This window comes from Lotus japonicus, chromosome 4 (assembly GCF_012489685.1).
Source record: "Lotus japonicus ecotype B-129 chromosome 4, LjGifu_v1.2".
Classification (NCBI taxonomy): domain Eukaryota; kingdom Viridiplantae; phylum Streptophyta; class Magnoliopsida; order Fabales; family Fabaceae; genus Lotus; species Lotus japonicus.
The window spans coordinates 60,752,955-60,772,627 of record NC_080044.1 but is presented as its reverse complement, the minus strand read 5'-3'; the positions used below and the strand labels follow the sequence as shown (position 1 = coordinate 60,772,627).

The following is a 19,673-nucleotide window of genomic DNA, read 5'->3' as shown; positions in this document are numbered from 1 at the left end:
CATATTTTTATGTGAAAACGTCTATGTTTATATTTTGCTTGTACATGATTATAGAAATTTGTTAGGAGTTTTGATCCTTTATGTTGTGCGAACAACATACCTAAAATTCATGCGATCTTGTTGAGTGGTCTGTGAGAATTTGACATTTTTTTGTTCAATGTTTCATAAACCCTAAATTTTTTGATTTGTTATTTTTCTTTGTGATCTATGTTTTAGGAATTTCTTCGAGGGCTTTTAATCTCCTTGTAACCGCTCACATCGTACGAAAAAAATCAATTCGTTGTAGCATTAAATGAAAGATTGAGTTGAGTCTTGAGTTGAGTCTTTCATGAGTCTTCTTTACCCAATTGTGTTCTTGTCATCCAGCGATTTTGTTGAGTGATCTGTGAGAATTTGTCATTTTTTGTTCAATGTTTCATAAACCCTAATTTTTTCGACTTGTTATTTTTCGATTTGTGATCTATGTTTTAGGAATTTCTTTGAGGGCTTTTAATCTCCTTGTAAGCCACTCACATCGTACGAAAAAAAATCAACCCGTTGTAGCATTAAATGAGAGATTGAGTTGAATCTTTCATGGGTCTTCTTTACCTGATTGTGTTCTTGTCATCCAGCGATTTTGTTGAGTGGTATGTGACAATTTGACATTTTTTGTCCAATGTTTCATAAACTCTAATTTTTTCGATTTGTTATTATTCTCTTTGTGATCTATGTTTTATGAGTTTCTTTGAGGGATTTTAATCTCCTTGTAGCCGCTCACATCGTACGAAAAAAATCAATCCGTTGTCATATTAAATGAGAGATTGAGGTGAATCTTTCATGGTTTTCTTTACCCGATTGTGTTCTTGCCATCCAGTTATCACATTTTTTTCTTCACAAAAGAAGAATGTCAGAATGATAACATTATTATCATGTCATTGGTTATAAACATGCATTTAAAATTCACATGTTAACTATATCAACATCATTGAAATCAATTGTTATCAATATTATATTATTGTCTTATAATCATTTTTCCACCTTTCCTTTTCACGCATGTACATGGCTTAATCGCAACTTTTGAATTTGAGCTATGTTTTCTAGTAGGATTTGCGGGTTTCAAAACCCAGCTCACATCTAATTTATTTGTTGTTGTAACATAGTTTTGGAATTAAAATTAAAATCCCTATGTTAATAGAGTATGTTAGTAGTGTCATGTGTATTTTTAGTATTTTATATTGATATAATATGTTATTTTTATAATTTTATCATATTCTATTTAGCATGAGTTTTAGTATTTTGCATAATCGTGAACTCACCTATTTAAGTACAATTATCTGAATCAAAAAAATAATGTTTTTTGTTAAGTTAATATGATTGTGAATATATATTATGAATAAAGTGTCTATATTCTAAAAATTTGATTTGATACTATAGACTTGTGGACCTAAAAATTATAGTGAAAGTTCATTAATTTCTTAACGATATTTTTTGAATTATAATCTTTTTGCTAGTATATTCTTTTATGGATCAAATATTTTTTAGGTCATTTTATAATTAGAGTATGTCTTCACTGTTGAAGTTTTATATCTTATATTTTACACGAGTTCTTGTGTGATTTTAAGAGCTATATTTATATTTTGTGTGATTTACACAAAGTCACGAATTGTTGGTGTTACATAATTTTGTGTTTAAGTGTGCTTAGTAATTATTTATATTGTAATACTTCAACTTTGACTGATTGTTGAATGCTTGCAAACGATCACATATTATATTTAAGATATTATATATTTTAATTTCACACATTCGTCAATCATTATCTCAAATATTTAATATGAAGTATGAGTTGACACATGTTAAAATCCTTTTAAGGATTTATGTCTGTGATTGTAGAAGCAGATTTCATGTTGCAGTGTCAAATAGACACTCATAACCTACTTACTTCCATATGTAAAAAATGTAGCTAATTATGAAATACAAATTTTGCAGGACACACACACACATTTTTTTATGATTTTATTATTTAACTACTTCTCTTGATAGCTTTGCATTATTATTATTTTGGCTAAAAAACATTTTTGGCCCCTGATGTTTCAAGTTTGTGCAAATTCTGCCCCTATTCTATTTTTGTCGACGTTTCTACCCCGCATGTTTTCAAACAGTGCATCATCTACCACTCCGTCAGTCAGGCTTTCTCAGGAGAGGTTCCTGAGTGGATTTGAGAGATGAAGAGGAGTATATGAAGTTGATGATGATCAAGGAAATGATATAAATTAAATTTTCTTGATGTATATATCAATTATGTATGTAACTGAACTGGTTAAATGCATGTTTCAAACTCACAATTGTTTTGTCTATTCATTGGATTAGTGAGAGTGTGGACACAATTGTTTTGTCTCAAGATATGTTGATATATAATTACCATGTATTATTGTGTTCGTTTTGTATTAATATGATATATTATTGGAGTTATTGTATTGTCATACATTCTCATGAGCTCTTAGATGGTAAGCTTAACCATTTGATGGATATTGCAACTGGATTTTTTATTATGAATGACTTGTGATTAGCCGAGTTCCTCCCAACATCTGATTAGTTATAAAAGTGACGTCTCATTCGACATATTGTCATGCTCTGTATCGCTATCGGAAAGAGAATAGTTACTCCTACACTAGGGTTTCTCCAACCCTCACTTCACGAAACCTTTGGTCGTGATTGCTCTTTGCTCTCCAGGATGCATATATGGTCTCATTCTTCATCCTAAATTGAAAAAGGTATGCACACTATTTATCTACAATTCTCTATTATTTGCAATAAGACATACTATAGTGTATCAACATTTTTGAATATGAGTTACACTTATAATTTCAACAATTTATAATTATGTTATAGTTCCAAGTCTGATATGTATATATGAATGAATATGGTTATTTATATCGATTATTGTGAAATTTTTATTCAATGGCTTATGGTTTATTATATTTGTATTACTAGACAATGCTAATCTTGATGATGAGTTAGAGTGTGGGCACAATTGTTTTGTCTCAAGATATGTTGATATATAATTACCATGTATTATTGTGTGCATTTTGTATTAATATGACATATTATTGGAGTTATTGTATTGTCATACATCTCATGAGCTCTTAGATGGTAAGCTTAACCATTTGATGGATATTGCAACTGGACTTTTATTATGAATGACTTGTGATTAGCCGAGTTCCCCACCAACATCTGATTAGTTATAAAAGTGATGTCTCATTCGGCATATTGTCATGCTCTATATGGCTATCAGAAAGAGAATAGTTACTCCTACACTAGGGTTTCTCCAACCCTCTCTTTACGAAACCTTTGGTCGTGATTGCTCTTTACTCTCCAGGATGGATATATGGTCTCATTCTTCATCCTAAACTGAAAAAGGTATGCACACTATTTATCTACAATTCTCTATTATAATTATGTTATAGTTCCAAGTCTGATATGCATATATGAATGAACATGGTTATTTATATCGATTATTGTGAAATTTTTATTTAATGACTTATGGTTTATTATATTTGTATAACTAGACAATGCTAATCTTGATGGTGAGTTAGTTTGTTAGTTTACGAGTAGGTGAGACATATTTGACAGTACCTCCGACATAAGGTTTCTATGTGTTTTATGATGGATCACGACACTCTTGAAGCATACTAAAAAATAAGTAAATCTAGTCTCTTGAGATAGCAGAGTGACAATAATACTCTCTTCAACTCTCTCAATTATTATAAAGAGTATAGAGTGAGCGTTGATTATATTCTTCGTCATAATAACTTGATGATGGTTAGGGAAAAATACACATCACCCCAGTGAGACTTTCTTTGAGAGTTTCTAAATGAGGGAAGAAAAAGATTTTAGCGAGAATGTGACGTGTGGGGGAAGAGAGGAGGAATGAAGATATTAGATAAGCCCTCTCATTGTTTAGAAGTTCAAAATCCCTTCAACACCTCCAATTTCAGGAAAATCGCAAAATCCCTTTAGACATAATTTCTCATAATCCTCCAATTTTCCTTTTTCCTCTTCCAAAATTCAACTCACAAATAAATTCCGATGGCGTCAACGTGCCACATGTTTCGATTTTATTGGATGTCCATGTCCATTTCCCTCAACAACCCTTCTTCCTGCATTGGGCTTTTTTGTTGTTCTCCTCTCCATTCCATTCTACAAGCTAATCAATCATCCAACACACCCACCCGGTTCACCACGGCCCAGCCTCGGATCCAAAGCAACCAGCTTCGGACCAACCCTCAGCCTCGTCCCTCTGTTCGTTGAAAATTTCGCACTATTTCGATCACTTTATCTGTGTGAGCTGAGAGACATCTTTGTATATTTTCTCGTCTTCACCGCTTGGAACCCTAACGCTTTTCCCTCAACACTCTCGCTGGATCACTCTTCACCTTCAATGGAGTCTCCTCAATGTCACTGTGAGTTCACACACTCTCTTCCTATCTCTCAAAACCCTAACTCTCTCTCTATCTCTAGAAACAACCCCTGAAATTGAAATTGAAAATCCAAATCTACGCTTCGTTCTTTGGATTTTCATCTTGGGCGCGATTTAGGGAACTCGTGTTGTTGTTTTGTGTTGTTTTGTCAATTTGAATGATGATTGTGAGCTCCAATTGTGTTGCGTTTCCGATCTTTTATCAGTTTGGGATTTTTCAGTGATTTCTGGTTCTGATATGAGGTTAGCTGCTGGGAAGTAAGGGGAAATGGGATTTTGATTGAGTTTTGTGTTTATTGCATCCTCTCATTTCTTTAGGTAGTGGAAAGTCTGAAGCTTTAGGTGAATTGTGCATGTTTGGTTTTTAATTTTCCCTTTTCTTTGTTCCTAGTGTTTGCATCAATTTGTTGCTTGCTAGTTTTTGGTTTCTGTTGTGGTGGGAAGGAGAGTGTGAATTCTGGCAATTTGAGTCATCTAGGTAGATTATTCTCAGTTGATTTTAGGGTAGATGTTTAAAGATGGGTTACTTCAAATTTTATCATTGTAGATGCAAATTGAATTTGCACCGGGAAGGTGTGGACAGAGATGATGGATTTTTAGGGTGAACCTGTTTTTATAGTTGTAGGTGGAGTGTATGTGTAGGCACAAAGAAAGGGGAGAAATTTGAGACTCTGGATGCTTTGAAGTTTTTAGATAAGTTTGCTCTTTGGGATGTTTACTGACTGCGGTTTTGTGATTAGTTGGGGGTTTGCTTATAATTTTGAGGAATAACTTCCAGTCGCCGTATATTTGACAGATTTCTTGAATGTCTTGAGGATGGTAAATTATAGGGTTAGTTTAGAACGAAGCTGCGTAAGTCACGACACAGATAAAAATATTGAATGCCATTACTAGAACAACACCCTTCTGTAGATAGAAAAGATGGAACTGTTAAGTAGGGAGTGCATTATAAAAGCTTTGCAGTCGGATTCTGCAAGACTCTGGCGGTGGTTTTGCCAACACATTAATGTGCTGGAAATATGTTTGAGGTTCTGTATTTCTGTTTCATAAGTGTAAGATTCATTAATATGATTGACTTGAATGTCATGGCAGCCTCTTTAAATATTTGGATCCCTCATGTGTGCCAATACTTCATTTGCCTAAAAACTTTTGAGGGGGAGCTAAGCACAGTTTTTTGTTTGTTTGTGAGTGAATAACAATAAAACTATTATCCTGAAAAAGTTAGTTTTTGCTATAAGTTGATACTTTTGGAGAAGGATCATATGATTCATTTCTATTTGAACCTTTAGTCGTGGTTCAAAACTGAACTAGGAAGATAGTTTTTGTACTAGTATAGATAAGGAAAAAACTCGTTCCTGTGAATGTGTAAAAAAAACGTTTTAGAAAAGTAATTACTATTGAAGCTTAGAGTGTGTAACATATTAGTTATTCAACATTGTGAGAGTTACACCTGATTATTAAGCTTAAAAGTTCTTTCCTTTTTTAATTTTTTTTCTCTTTGTATTTTCCCTTCTTTTTCTTCATTTAAGAAGTAACAGTGAGAAACTTGATGTTAGACTTGGATATATAACCTGATGAGCCTTTAAAGGCATCTGATACAGTTAACCTGTGTTTTTTCTTTTATCAATGAAGCATTACTGCTCCAAAAATTTCTTTCATTACATTATAAGCATGTTTAAATTTGGCCTTGTGGGCTGCTTTTGACTAGGCAAACTGTGCTTATCATAAAATGTTCCTTTTTGGAAGCCTATTTTTTTGCATCATTAAGAGCCTGCTGTTTTATATGTGAATTGTTTGCATCTTTACTGTCATGCTCTCATTTCAGTATTCTACATTGTACATGGTGCATTTCATTAATGATGATCGAGTATGGCATCTGGCATGAGATGTCAGTTATTGTTTTCCAGTTATCCTGCGTTAGCTTTTCATGACAATTTACTTAACATATACCAAATGTTCTTTTTTTTTTCCTTGCAGGCTAGTAGAAATTTCTTAAATAATTTCTATGAGTAAATGATAGTCGCTCCTGGGGGTGTTTTTGGATCGCATGTTTGGAGAAACTTTTTTTGATCTTCCTGGATTCATTACAACTTCTTATAAATAGTTATCTGCTGAAAATTGTGGGCTGGGTCATCTATGCCTGGAAACGAAGTAGGAGACAGGGTCCATAATTTTTTTGGTCAAGAAAACTTGTCCCAGGGCCAGTATCATTCACAGACAGCTGACGGGAACTGGCCAGGGCTAAGCAACAATTTGTGGGCTGGTAGCCAGAGGCCTACTGCTGGACCTTATATTTCCAATTTGAAGAATTTTAATCTACAGCAACCAGGTAGAATATATATATATATATATATATATGTATATATATATATATATGTATATATATATATATTTTTTTTTTAAATTGTTTCTTAATTATTTATCAATCATAGTAACTTCATGATTAATCACACTTTTGTCTATATCTAGTCGTAAGTTATAACTGTGACTTTGAAGTTTGACTTTGTTACGTGGCTTTTTTTTTGTTACTAATCATATTTCTTTTACTTGTATGGAGATTCGGAGCAGGGACACACAAGCCCTCCACTTTCACGACATGGTTTGAACCTAGGACAATCAAATCTGAGGTCTGACTCTGGCAGGAATCAACCCCCAAACCAGCAAACAGCTGTTAATGGCTATATGCAAGGACATCAGATTTTCCAGTCTAGGCACAATGAAGCAAACAACATATTGGGAATGGATACTGAAGCTGATTTGCATGGCATGTCAGGTCTATCAAGAGGAATGTCAATGCTAGAGTCGCAACAAGGGGCTGGTCTTGACCACTACAAGAAAAACTTGACTAGGACTGATGCTGCCGAGTCTCCTGTCAATTATGATTTTTTTGGAGGTCAACAACATATCAGTGGTCGCCATCCAGGCATGCTTCAGTCCTTTCCTAGACAGCAATCAGGGATTAACGAGATGCAGCTTTTACAACAGCAAGCAATGCTCAATCAGATGCAAGAACTTCAAAGGCAGCAACAATTTCATCAATTAGAAGCTAGGCAACATAGTTCTATGACACCACCAGCTTCCTCCATTTCAAAACAGACAGTTGCCAGCCATTCTGCATCTCTTATTAATGGCATTCCCATCAATGAGGCATCTAACCACTTGTGGCAGCCTGAAGTTATGGCGGCTAGTGCAAATTGGCTACAGCGTGGTGCATCTCCAGTTATGCAAGGATCCCCTAATGGATTTGTGTTATCTCCTGAACAAATGCGCCTGATGGGTTTGGTTCCGAATCAGGGAGATCAGTCTCTTTATGGGCTTCCCATTTCTGTCTCAAGAGGTACTCCTAGCCTATACTCTCATGTTCAGCCTGATAAGCCAGCAGCATCTCAGGTTTCTATCCAGAACCAGTATTCTCATGTTCAAGGTGACAAGCAAGCAGTGCCCCACATATCAACCGGTGGTAATTCATTTCCAGCCCATCACTATCCTGGAATTTCAGATCAAATGAACTCAAATGATGGAACTTCTGTTTCAAGACAGGATATTCAAGGAAAAATTATGTTTGGTTCAATTGCTCAAGGTATGAATAGTGGACTGAATATGGAGAACTTGCAGCAAGTGAATTCTGAGCAAAGAGATATACCAATGGAAGATTTTCATGGGAGGCAAGCACTGGCTGGCTCTTCTGAGGCTTCACAGGACAAGGTGGTAGTGCAGGTTCCACCACAGAGTGTGGCTGCCCTAGATCCAACAGAAGAGAAGATTTTGTTTGGTTCAGATGACAACCTTTGGGATGGATTTGGCAGGAATACAGGGTTCAGTATGCTGGATGGTTCAGATAGTCTCAGTGGATTTCCATCTCTTCAGAGTGGGAGTTGGAGTGCACTTATGCAGTCTGCTGTAGCTGAAACTTCTAGTAGTGAAATGGGCATACAGGAGGAGTGGAGTGGTCTAAGTTTCCGGAATACTGAACCATCTGGAAATGAACGGCCTTCGACCATTGATAACAGCAAAGAGCAGTCTCTTTGGGCTAACAATAATTCACAGTCAGCGCCCAATATAAATGCAAGGCCTTTTCCTCAACAGGATGATGTTAGCAGGCCCAGTACCACTGTAAACTATTCCGGTCATCCTGGATTTCATCAGCCTGGTGCTGATGCTGCACATGAACAGCATGGGAGATTACACACTGATTCTCCCCAAAGATCAATTCCACAGTTTTTAGAAAGAGGGAAATGGTTAGACTGCAACCCTCAGCAAAAACCAGTTGCAGAGGGGGGTCATATTTATGGAAATGCTGCTGAGTCCTCAGGTTTAGAAGCAAATGAAAAGGCTATTTCAGGTTCTTGGACCCATCAACATATGTTATCGTCCCCTAATAGTAGCGGTGAGCCATTGAATAGATCTAATGGATGGAATGTTGTCAAACCAACCCCACCTGATAACAATTCTACTCTGAGAACCCGTGAAAATGAAAACATGTTGCAGTCTCATCGTGAAATGGGCCAGGTTCCTGCCATGTGGGGGCCTGATTCTGATAATAATCCATCTCTCGGGTTGGAACATGCAAAGTCTGCAGGTAATATGCAAGCTTGTGGGGAAGATTCTGGTATGAATGGTATTGCTGCCATACCAAATTCTGGTCCTACATGGGTAAGCCGGCCAAGCAACCATCAGCACCCTAATGTTGATGTATGGAGACATGCAGATTCTATGGGGAACTATAGAAGAAATGAAGGTGCAGGAAAGTATGAGCATCACATGGAGAAGAACCCTCTAGTTTTGGAGTCATTAAATAATGAAAAGACAGAAGGAGAGGCACATGATATGGAAAACTTTAACAAAAGGGATAATTCAGGTGATGGTCTTGGCTCTAATTCTTCACATCATAGAACTGGTGGTGCGAGAGAAAGTCCAAGTTTTGAGGGAAGTGAGTTGTGCAGCCCAAAGTTACCTGGTCAGGGCAATCGAAGACCTTCTCTAACCCGTAAATTTCAGTATCACCCCATGGGGGATGTTGGTGGTGACATAGAACCTCAGGGAAACAAACATGTCATAAATTCACAGCCTATGCCCCATCATCCCTATGGAGGACTTAAAGGTCAGGACCAAAGCTATCCTGGGCAGTCAAATTATGGTCATTCTGATGGGAATTATATGGAAACAGAGAAGGTACTTTTTTATCCTTATCAGGCTTGTATCACTATAGTCATTGTGCACAGGTTTCTCTACTTGTTAGAGAATCAGAAGTTGTTAAATTCAAATTTTGACTGAGGTATGCACCTACTTTTCAGGGTGACAGAAAAAGCAATGATAGTGCTTCAAAAAGTGCACTGCCCAGTCACATAGCTAAAACATTGACGCCATTTGATAGAAGTGTTGGTAATTATGGTTTGAACAAGGCTGCTTCACACAGGTAGTTGAATTTAAATTTTTCTAGCTGATTTTATGATACCATGAGAGAAAGGAAGATATAATATTAAGAATTATTCTTGGTTTTCTATATTTATTACTAACTGAATTTCAAGTGATGCTCTCATAGAGCTCCATATTTTATTAACAGTTTCTAACCGAAACTCAACTAACTCTTAACAGAGGCACAACTGAGATAATACTTGTACAGTACACTATTTCATCTGGTGGTTGTCTCTTCTAAATTATTGTTTTTTCAATTTTTCTTTTAAATGGAAATAACTATGAGCTGTTTACTCTCAAACTTCTGGTTTAATTGGTGCTGCAACTTGGTTTACTTGTTTGTTTTTCTTTCCTTTTTCCACTGCTATGTTCTTCTGTACCTTAGCTCAAATTTTTGCTTTGATTTGTTAAAATTATTGTAGTCAAAATATTCTTGAGCTTCTTCATAAAGTGGATCAGTCAAGGGAGCATGGCATTGCAACAAATACGAGCACTTCTAACTGCCATTTATCTTCCAGGGTGATGGATACTGAATATTCTGATGGACCTGTTGTACATCCTCAACGAAATCAAAGTTCTTCGTCTCATGGCTTTGGTTTACAATTAGCTCCTCCCACTCAAAGGCTTCATATGGGATCTTCTCATGCTACACCACATGTTACATCTGAGACAGTGGATAGGGGTCCTACCTGGTTGGCTGCTACTCAGACTTCAGCTTCTCGAGAGTCGTCTCATGAAAATAGGAACAACGTTTCTGGTTCCTCAGGACAAAGTTTTGATAAAGCCTCGCAATACAATGCACTGGGAAATATTCCACAGGCTTTCACATCTGGTTTTCCTTTCTCCAGGATCCATTCTCAAAATCAGAATATGGCTAATCTTGGTGGACAAGTAGCGAACACTCAATGTGATAGTGCAACTTTTGTTGATCGGGCGGCTTCCACGAATCAGATAGGTGAATATTGTGAAAGAGCTCAAACTAGTCAATCTGAATTGGCATCTGTTCAGGACATGTCCAAGCTGAATGGTATAAATCAAATCCGTCCTGGAGATCCTACCATGCAAATTTCAGCATTGGAGGCTGGACCAGCTCCTCATCCTTCTGTTTCATTTAGTGCATCTCTTCTTGGTGCCCCGTCAAAAGTTTCACACAATGTATGGACAAGTGTTTCTAGCAAGCAACATCCTAATGCATTGAAGAGTCCACCCCATTCCCAACCGATTAATATTTGTGAAACTACAAGAGGACCACAGAAGCCAGGTACTGAAGATTCAGAGAAAGATGGTAATGACGTCTCTCAGAAGCAGGTGTTTGCTGAAAGTGTTGATGCTACAGAAGAGACTGCAAGTGCATCACATGTGAACGAACATGTAAAATGCATGCCTGACGCATCTCAATCTAGCCCAGCTGCTACCTATAGAGATATTGAAGATTTTGGCCGGTCTTTAAGACCAAACACTCTTTTGCACCAGTCCATGAAAAATATGGACTTCAATCCAAGCAATCAAGAACAACAGTTGGATTCCAGCCGTGGACAACCATCATACGGTTACAATAACATGGTCAAAGATAGGTTGGGTGATAATTCTTCAGTTCCATGTGATGGACGTGACACTAATGCAACTTCTCAAGAGGTGATTGGATATGGTCAGAAAAATGCTCTTCATGTTACTAATAGTAACCACGTGACTTCTGTCAGAAGTGAACCTTCTATGATAAATCCTCAGATGGCTCCATCATGGTTTGAGCAATATGGAACTTTTAAAAATGGTAAGATGTTGCCAATGTATGATGCACGGACAATGATTCCTCAAAAAAATTTGGACCAGCCTTTCTTTGTAAAGAACCGATCTGGTAGTTTGAATCTTGGTAATTCAATGGAGCAAGTCAATAGTCTCAATGATGCTAGTCAGCTTGGTAATGCTAGGCAAAGTCCAGTGTCTACTCCGATTGCAAGTGAGCTTGTGCCTTCTCAGTTGTTGCCTCCTGCAGTTGAACCTGATCTTCTTATGAGACTGAAGAAGCGTAAAAGAGTTACAACTGAACTCATGCCCTGGCATAAAGAACTGAAACAGGGTTCTGAAAGGCTTCGAGATATCAGGTTGTTAAAAAAAATATGTGATTTAGCTAGTACTTTGTTTAGATTAATTTTACATAAAATAAACTTTTCAATCAAAAGTTATCTGGCAATTTTGATTATTAGTTCTTGACACACTATAATCTTTTCTTCACACATCTGCCCTTACAACTCCCTGTTGCTATTGGGGATGATTATTTGAAGTAGAAAATGGTCCTGTCTTTTTCACCTGTTGATACAATGTTTTTCAGTAGTGTTGAAAGTATTTTATGCCTGTTTTTGCTGTGTGATGACTTTATATTCATCAATTTGTTATGTATTTTTCTTCTAAGAAGACTGAGGTTCCTTATTATTTGGCAGTGCGGCAGAATTAGGCTGGGCCCAAGCTTCAAATAGATTGATTGAAAAGGTTTGTTCATAATCAAATCAGTCTATGCAACTGAACTCTAAATTCCTCTCTTAATGATGGGTTAACGCTGCTCCATATGTAATTTTAGGTTGAGAAGGATGCTGAGCTATTCGAAGATTTGCCAACAATAAAGTCAAAAAGAAGACTTGTCTTGACCACACAGCTCATGCAACAACTACTTAACCCTCCACCAGCTGCAGTTCTCTCTGCGGATGTCAAGTTGCATCATGATAGTGTGGTTTACTCTGTTGCTAGATTAGTGTTAGGAGATGCTTGCAGTTCAGTCTCATTGTGCGGAAGTGACACACTAGTGCCCCCTGGCAGCCAAAACCAGTAAGACTCTTGTTTTTTTTAAATGATCATATGGTGGTTTTGAATAAGTCATAGGACGCATATCAAGTGATCACTATCTTATTATGAGATTTGTGAAGAGCTAATATTTGGTGTTCAATTTCACATGAATGGTCTAAAAAGCTATTTCCAAAGTCACGTGGCCATTTTAAAGAGTTGCATGACTTTATGTTTTGATCTTTTTCATACATATATGGTTAAATGGTTAGGATTTGTTCATCTCATTCTCAATAAACCACTTTTCTTACGTGATATGATCCATATATTTATATTTCGTGTAATAACTAATATTTATTGGTGTATTTTGTAGCCTGCCGGATACGCTTAAGCCATCTGAGAAAATCGACCAGTGCATTTCGAAAGTGGAAGACTTTGTTGGTAGGGCGAGGAAACTGGAAAATGATATATTGAGGTACTATTGCAGTGATCAGTTTCATACTTTCAATGCATTGTTATATTTTTCTCATGGCCTTGGCAAATAGTATGCGTGGTCTATATAAGATTAGAAGTAACAAATTTCATACATAGGCTTATACGTGTGCATGAATGCAAATGAACTGGTGCTTTGGTAATTTTTATAAAAAAAAATTAGTTTGTTACTTCAATAAGATTCTTTTGCCTTTCCTGTTCTTGTGTTGTAATAAAAAATCAGAAAACAATTGATTCAGCAAGTTAAAATTGAAATGTGGAGTTGTTATCTTCGATGAATAGTTTGCTTCTGATCCGAAAATGTCTTTATTGCTCATATCATAGAAAACCAGACTTTGCTGGCATAAGTGACTCCGTACAAAATTTATGTTGGTTACCTGTATAGATAGAATTTTGTGTGTTCACAGAGGAAGAAGTTTTCTACTTTTGATGTTGCTGACATGTATCTCTTCTCGAGAAAAATGGATGATTAAAAAGTCTAGGAGAAGTGAATTAGATCCATGAGATGATAAATATGTTGTTTTTTTTAATGGTTATTATGTTGCTTATTATGTTGACAGCAACTATGCTCGAAATTTTTATTAGCAATATGTCCATGGCTTTTTCTCTTTTTCTTTTTGGGCTGCTTCTAGTTTGATTTTGCATGGTAATGATGGCATTAGCAATATCCCATAGTCTTTACTCTTTACATAGGGATGTGGAAGCATCAGCCTTAATGTTTTCCTCCTTATATTAGTTACCCACTGCTGCTACTCTAGGTTATCATTTCATCCTGTTGCGTTTCTTTATTTATCCGTGATGGCTACAATTTTTGTTATAATTCCCTTATGGTTTTTCCATTTTTTCATCTTAATGATGCAGATTGGATAGCAGAGCCTCAATTTTGGACTTGAGAGTTGAGTTACAAGATTTAGAAAGATTTTCTGTCATCAATCGGTTTGCCAAGTTCCATGGACATGGACGAGGGCAAAAGGATGGGGCAGAGACCTCATCATCCTCTGATACAACTGCTCAGAAAGCATACCCCCAGAAATATGTCACTGCAGTTCCAATGCCTAAAAATCTGCCAGACAGGGTACAATGTCTTTCACTTTGACAATTAATTAATTCATTTTGCCATCTTTCTTGGTCAGTTGTTTCCACAACCTCCTGTTTTTGGCCCTTTTTCAACTTATATTATCGCCATAGAACCATACAACTGGCAATGTAGGAGAAGAATGGTACTAGATTGCCTCCTCAACCATGGGGGCTGTTAGATCTTTGCAATCTATATATGTATGTATGTGTCTAGATCTTTGCAATCTAGTTATATTCTGCTTTTTTTCAGTTTCCAAGCCTTTTGTATATAGTAAGATAATATATGAAGTCTACTTAGTTTTAACCAATACCATTAGGCTTGGTTATGTCTGATTAATTAGCATGAGCTGTTCATTTTTTTCCTTTGGATATAACGAGATGTTCAGTGTTTACTCAATCATTTCTATTTTCTCAACTCCAAATTATTTTCCTGTATTAATGTTTTAAGCCTACTTAGTTTCAATCATACCATTGCGGCTGAGTAGAAGTAGAAGTTTCCAGAAAATAAATAAATATAAGCAGGTGCAGACTGAGGGAGTGCTTCATTCAGAAACGGGTTTACCAGGTTAAGTTGTTGGCCACAAAATTTCACATTAATGGCTCTATTTTCTTCTGTACTGTCTAGATAACTATGTAACCTTGAATTGTCGAAAATTCCTGTTGTTACATTAAGTTACTAGAAGATTTCAATGCCACGTGTTTGGATAACTATTTGTAATCGACTGCTGCCTAAATTAAGTTCCTGGTGACGAGGTTGAGGTCGTCCTTTAGTGTAAAAAAGTGCACCATATTTTAACCTTTTGCTGTCCTTGCACACGTTGGAACATGCCAAAAGTGGAAACCGCAAAACACGCTCAGAGAACTATGATATGATAGTCAGAAGTATTGGAGAAGAAATTCAATGCTGTCTCTTTAAGAAATTCGACATATCGAATATCTGTAAGAAAGTGACAACCCTTAATTAAATACAATTCGTCATCTTTAATTTGTACACTTGCAGCTACAATACCAGAAACAGGAATTGAAAACTATAGCAAAATATAATCGGATATAAGTATTGGACCGCTATGTAGGGCATGCGCTTTTTTGTAGCCTATTTAAATGATACAAAACTAAATTAACAGCAAAATTTCAATTACACCAAACTGGTTTTGGACCAACTATTTTTTCGAAGGGTTATTATTCATTCACATTTTACTTTATCTTTCATCTTATTTTTATTCATTTCTACCTCTTCTTTTCCATCACATTAGTGCATTATATCTCTCATTTCTCTTTTTTCGTCTGATTCTCATGAGGTGGATGCGATTTTAAAGTGGTTATGGAAATTTATTCTTTTGTTAATTGCTTTCTTCGGGTTTTAAAGTAATCCAGCCAAATTGCAAACCCAACCATTGTTTATTGGCTAAGAATTGGTCCTTTAGGATTTAAAAATTAAAGGCAGACTGAAAAAAATGAAAAAGAGATTCGACAAACGACCGACAAATAGTGATTCTTGTAAACATTCTGTTAGTCCTTCTGGAACAAATTTGTGGATTCCAGCAAACACCCATCTTGCTAAGTTTGCCTTTGAACAGATTCCATCTGCATGAAGAAAACCTAGATGTCTCCTCCACTGCAATGACAAGATCCAATTCGTACTCTACCAAATGTCCAATTGAATTCATTCTTACTAAGCACGCTTTAGAATAGTTTTTTTAACTGATATCTTCTCTCTTTTTTCTTCAAAAAATAGGCTTAATGTCGTGTGCCACGTTGGTGTTTATTTGCTAGTCAACACCCTCGTCGGAACTCTACCTTCCGGTGAGGATTGAAACCAAAAAGTCCACAATCGTAGGGACAAGGACCAAACTATTTCCCGATGAGAGGCTAAAATCGAACAATGTAACAAACACAAGAATGAGTAAGCCTAAACTTCAATTAGAAAAAAATATCTATACTATTCAAATATTTAGTTTTCCATTTTAATTTTGATTTATTTTTAATATTTTTCTTAATCTTTAAAAGATAATTTTTTAAAAAGTTTATTATACAATATGGAAATAAGATACATATCATTATCCTAGAGAATTAATATAAATTATTAGACATTATTATATTGGTGGATATGTTTGTTTTTTCATTTTATTTTTCTAATTTTAATTACAAATTATCTTTTTTTTTCAAAATTTCATATAATAAATTGTGAAAATAATTTGTGTTGTGGTTACACCACGTGTCATCAATGTGAGTTCATGGTGTTAAGATCACATATTCGGAAGAAAAGGAACGTGTAGTATAAGCTTATGGATTAAGCCATTGATTTTAAAACAACTTTCCAAAGTGCTACATATAAAAGATAGATCAGGACACACGATTAGGGCAATGCACAACAATTACTGAAGAGGGGTAAGAAAGAAAGAAGAAAAAAAAGAGTAAGATATGGAACTGTCGGAAGGATGCATTGCTGACATATTGTGCCGTACTACTCCATTGGATGTTGCAAGGAACTCCGTCGTTTCTAAGATCTTCTACTCCGCTGCTGATTCTGACACTATTTGGAATCACTTTCTCCCTCCCGATTATCATTCCATCATTTCACAATCTCCTTCCTTGGCCAACGCTCCTTCAAAGAAAGCTCTCTATCTCGCTCTCTCAGATCACCCTATCATCATCGACCAGGGGAAAAAGGTAAATACTCTCATCAATCTAATATGATCATTTCTCAGATTAGGAATTTTTAGAGTATTAATTAAGCTTTGCCCTTTTTCTAATTGTCTGAAATGCAGAGCTTTCAATTGGACAGGAAGACTGGGAAGAAATGTTACATGCTTGCTGCCAAAGCTCTCCAAATTTCTAAGGGTGACGATGAGCGTTGTTGCGGCTGGGTCACCCTCCCAGAGTCTAGGTTAGCTCTTCAATATTGATTTTTCTTCATTTTATTCTAGTTTTTTTGCAGCGAATTTTATTTTTTATTTTTTTAACTAATGAATAGACTTATCAAACAAAAATCACGATGTTAAATAATCTCATCTTTAATGTATGAATAATATATTTATAAAAATTATAGTGATCGATGAATTTTATTTTCAACTCATTTATTTTAAACATAAAGTTTATTTATGATAAGATTATTTAAATTTTGAGTAAGGTACATTACCATTTAATTACGAGATATATTGTGAGTGTTTGTCTATTCATACGACATGTCATTCTTGTACAAATGTTCCTTATGTACAAATGTTGCCAACCTATATATTGAACAGGTTCGAAGAAGTTGCCAAGCTTGAAGTTGCCAAGCATAGAGTTGTGTTCTGGTATGATATTTGTGGGAAGATAAATACTGTTGATTTGTCCCCAAACACTCAGTATGCAGCTTTTCTTGTGTTTAAGATGATAACTGTTCAGGGAGGCCCTATCCGTGCATTGTTATCGATTGACATTTTTGGAGGCCCTATCTGTAAGAAGGCGATTTGTTTTCACATGAAGTTAAAATCTAAGATCAAAGTAATTGAGTGTCCAAAGGTGAGAAGTGATGGCTTGTTGGAGATCGAGATGGGGGAGTTCTTCAATTCAGGCCTAGAAGATGGTGAAGTGGAGATGAGGGCTATGATATCAAAGTTTTTATTTTGGGAGGGCAGTTTTTATCTTGAAGGAATAGAAGTTAGGCCTAAGATATAGTAGATAGGACTGTAAAATAAGTTAAGGGTATTGCCTTTTGGGGTAGAAAATAAACATATGTAGCATGGTTCCCAAATAAATTTCTCTTTAATTTCATAATTTTTTACAAAATGAACTTATTTCGTGTTCGTTTGTTCTTTGTTCCTTTTGCTTGTTTAATCATTCAATTTCAATTTGGAAACACTCCAAAAATCCATTCATTCCTATAGTATGTGCTGAAACTTGTATGTGCTTGTTTAGTATTTGTCCATCTAGTATGTGCAGAAACAGACATGTAGAAGAGTGTTATCTATAATATATATAAAAGCAAAGTTTTGCAGCTTTAGGGGCAAAAAAGTCCTTCAGCAATTTATTCCAATAACTATGAAAGCTGGACATGGATATTTTTGTAAAAACATCATTTTATTTCACTCAGATTTGATCTCAGCCGTTGATTCACAATTGTATCAGTTTCACTCATTCTTTCATTAAATCTAACTTTCGTTCCTTTTCTGACCTGAAACGCTTTTCAGTTTCAACAAAAGAGAAACGCTTCCCCTTCCTCCTTCTCTCAGCCGTTTCTTTAGATTTTAAATCGTTTAAAACCTTCTATAGAGAAGCCGTGTTTGCTGCTTTTCTGTGTCTGGCTCTGATTTCCAGTACCTCCTCGACACCCTCGCCCTTCCACCGCCGTCTGGAACACCGTCATCATCGGCTTCATCTGCAACCACATGCCCCTCAATGCACTCCTCCTCTACGCCCACAAGAGAACCGCCACTTCCCCCACCCACTTCGATTCCTACAGAGAACCCCTAACATATGCCTCACGGATTTGAGTTTACCATGACGTTTTCTTCCCTCTGTCGATCGCAGATTTAGGAATCAGCCCCCACTTTCTCCTCTGGAAGAGATATTGGCTGTGGTATCTTCTTTTGTGGTCGATTGGTTTCTTTGGAGCTCCTTCAAGACATGTTTGCTGCATATCAGGCACATGATCCTGCGTCGTTTAGGTACGTATTTGATCTCTGGTGGTGTTGTTCTATTAATTTAGAAAGAAATTATCTGATTCTTTTTTTACTCCGTCACTTATGCTTGAAGTTTGGTTGCTTGGTGTCTGACAAGTTCTTGGGGCAGGTTAGCGGAAGTAACCGATCATTGAATCTTTGCAGGACGATGGACGTGGCCTGAGGCCTAGACGAAGGCTACATGAGTCGACGAAGTACAATTTGATCTCTGCGGGAGAGTTCGGTGACGATTCCATCACATGGATTCCTTTTCAGGTTTGCAATTTTGTTTCTTCGTCATTTGTGATTACTGTGGCATTTTTTTGATTCCTTATCTGTTTAGATTTTGTTCCTTAAAGTGCAGTATTTTGCTGATTTAGGTGAATTTATGTTCATATATATAGTAATGCTACTACCTTAGTTGGAATCAGAGTTTATCAATGGTGATTATCGCAAACAATTGACTCTTTTTTCTGATCTGATATTCCAGATTGGGTGCGCCTTTGCTGGGATTATGGGGTTCCAGTTTGTGCATTGGTGTCGTTCTTCTACATTGTTCTTGATTGTGGTATTGAATTTTCTTTCCCTCTCTCTCTCTGTTGTCCCTGAAAGAGCCAATTTTTTTTGTCTCTATCAGTTATTGTTAATATTGAGTTTTCTCCATTTAGGATCCCTGAGTACTTGATGCATGTAAATGTTATCTCTGCTATTTTATTTTGCTCTCATATATGTTTTAATGGGTTGTTTTAGCCTGATTTCTACCATGGGTTACATTATGCTACAGGTGGAAGACAAAAGGTTTGGCTATCCTGGGG

General features: G+C 36.2%; 2 protein-coding genes across 3 annotated transcripts; both read left to right on the top strand.

Moving 5' to 3' along the window:
* The first annotated feature begins 4,281 nt into the window (after positions 1-4,281).
* On the top strand, positions 4,282-14,630 carry LOC130713530 (uncharacterized). 2 transcript variants are annotated; one of them, XM_057563297.1, is made up of 9 exons: positions 4,282-4,439; positions 6,434-6,785; positions 7,014-9,628; positions 9,751-9,872; positions 10,390-11,973; positions 12,310-12,358; positions 12,447-12,691; positions 13,020-13,121; positions 14,000-14,630. In XM_057563297.1, exons 2-9 carry the CDS (start codon positions 6,593-6,595, stop codon positions 14,232-14,234), a joined length of 5,145 nt encoding a protein of 1,714 aa, XP_057419280.1. In that variant the 5' UTR covers positions 4,282-4,439; positions 6,434-6,592; the 3' UTR covers positions 14,235-14,630. The 2 variants fall into 2 exon arrangements, with proteins under 2 accessions (XP_057419280.1, XP_057419279.1); XM_057563296.1 differs by having other exon boundaries at positions 10,294-11,973.
* A 1,984-nt stretch (positions 14,631-16,614) lies between these two features.
* On the top strand, positions 16,615-17,875 carry LOC130715654 (F-box protein PP2-B10-like). Its single transcript, XM_057565771.1, has 3 exons — positions 16,615-16,885; positions 16,984-17,102; positions 17,461-17,875. Exons 1-3 carry the CDS (start codon positions 16,637-16,639, stop codon positions 17,873-17,875), a joined length of 783 nt encoding a protein of 260 aa, XP_057421754.1. The 5' UTR covers positions 16,615-16,636.
* Positions 17,876-19,673: the final 1,798 nt, after the last annotated feature.

Bases quoted from the DNA above. Each gene is read 5' to 3' on its own strand.
- LOC130713530 (XM_057563296.1), top strand. From the start codon at position 6,593: ATGCCTGGAAACGAAGTAGGAGACAGGGTCCATAATTTTTTTGGTCAA. The intron at 6,786-7,013 runs GTAGAATATATA...ACTTGTATGGAG, and splicing joins TTTTAATCTACAGCAACCAG to ATTCGGAGCAGGGACACACA. The intron at 13,122-13,999 runs GTACTATTGCAG...TTAATGATGCAG, and splicing joins CTGGAAAATGATATATTGAG to ATTGGATAGCAGAGCCTCAA.
- LOC130715654 (XM_057565771.1), top strand. From the start codon at position 16,637: ATGGAACTGTCGGAAGGATGCATTGCTGACATATTGTGCCGTACTACT. The intron at 16,886-16,983 runs GTAAATACTCTC...TCTGAAATGCAG, and splicing joins TCATCGACCAGGGGAAAAAG to AGCTTTCAATTGGACAGGAA. The intron at 17,103-17,460 runs GTTAGCTCTTCA...TATATTGAACAG, and splicing joins GTCACCCTCCCAGAGTCTAG to GTTCGAAGAAGTTGCCAAGC.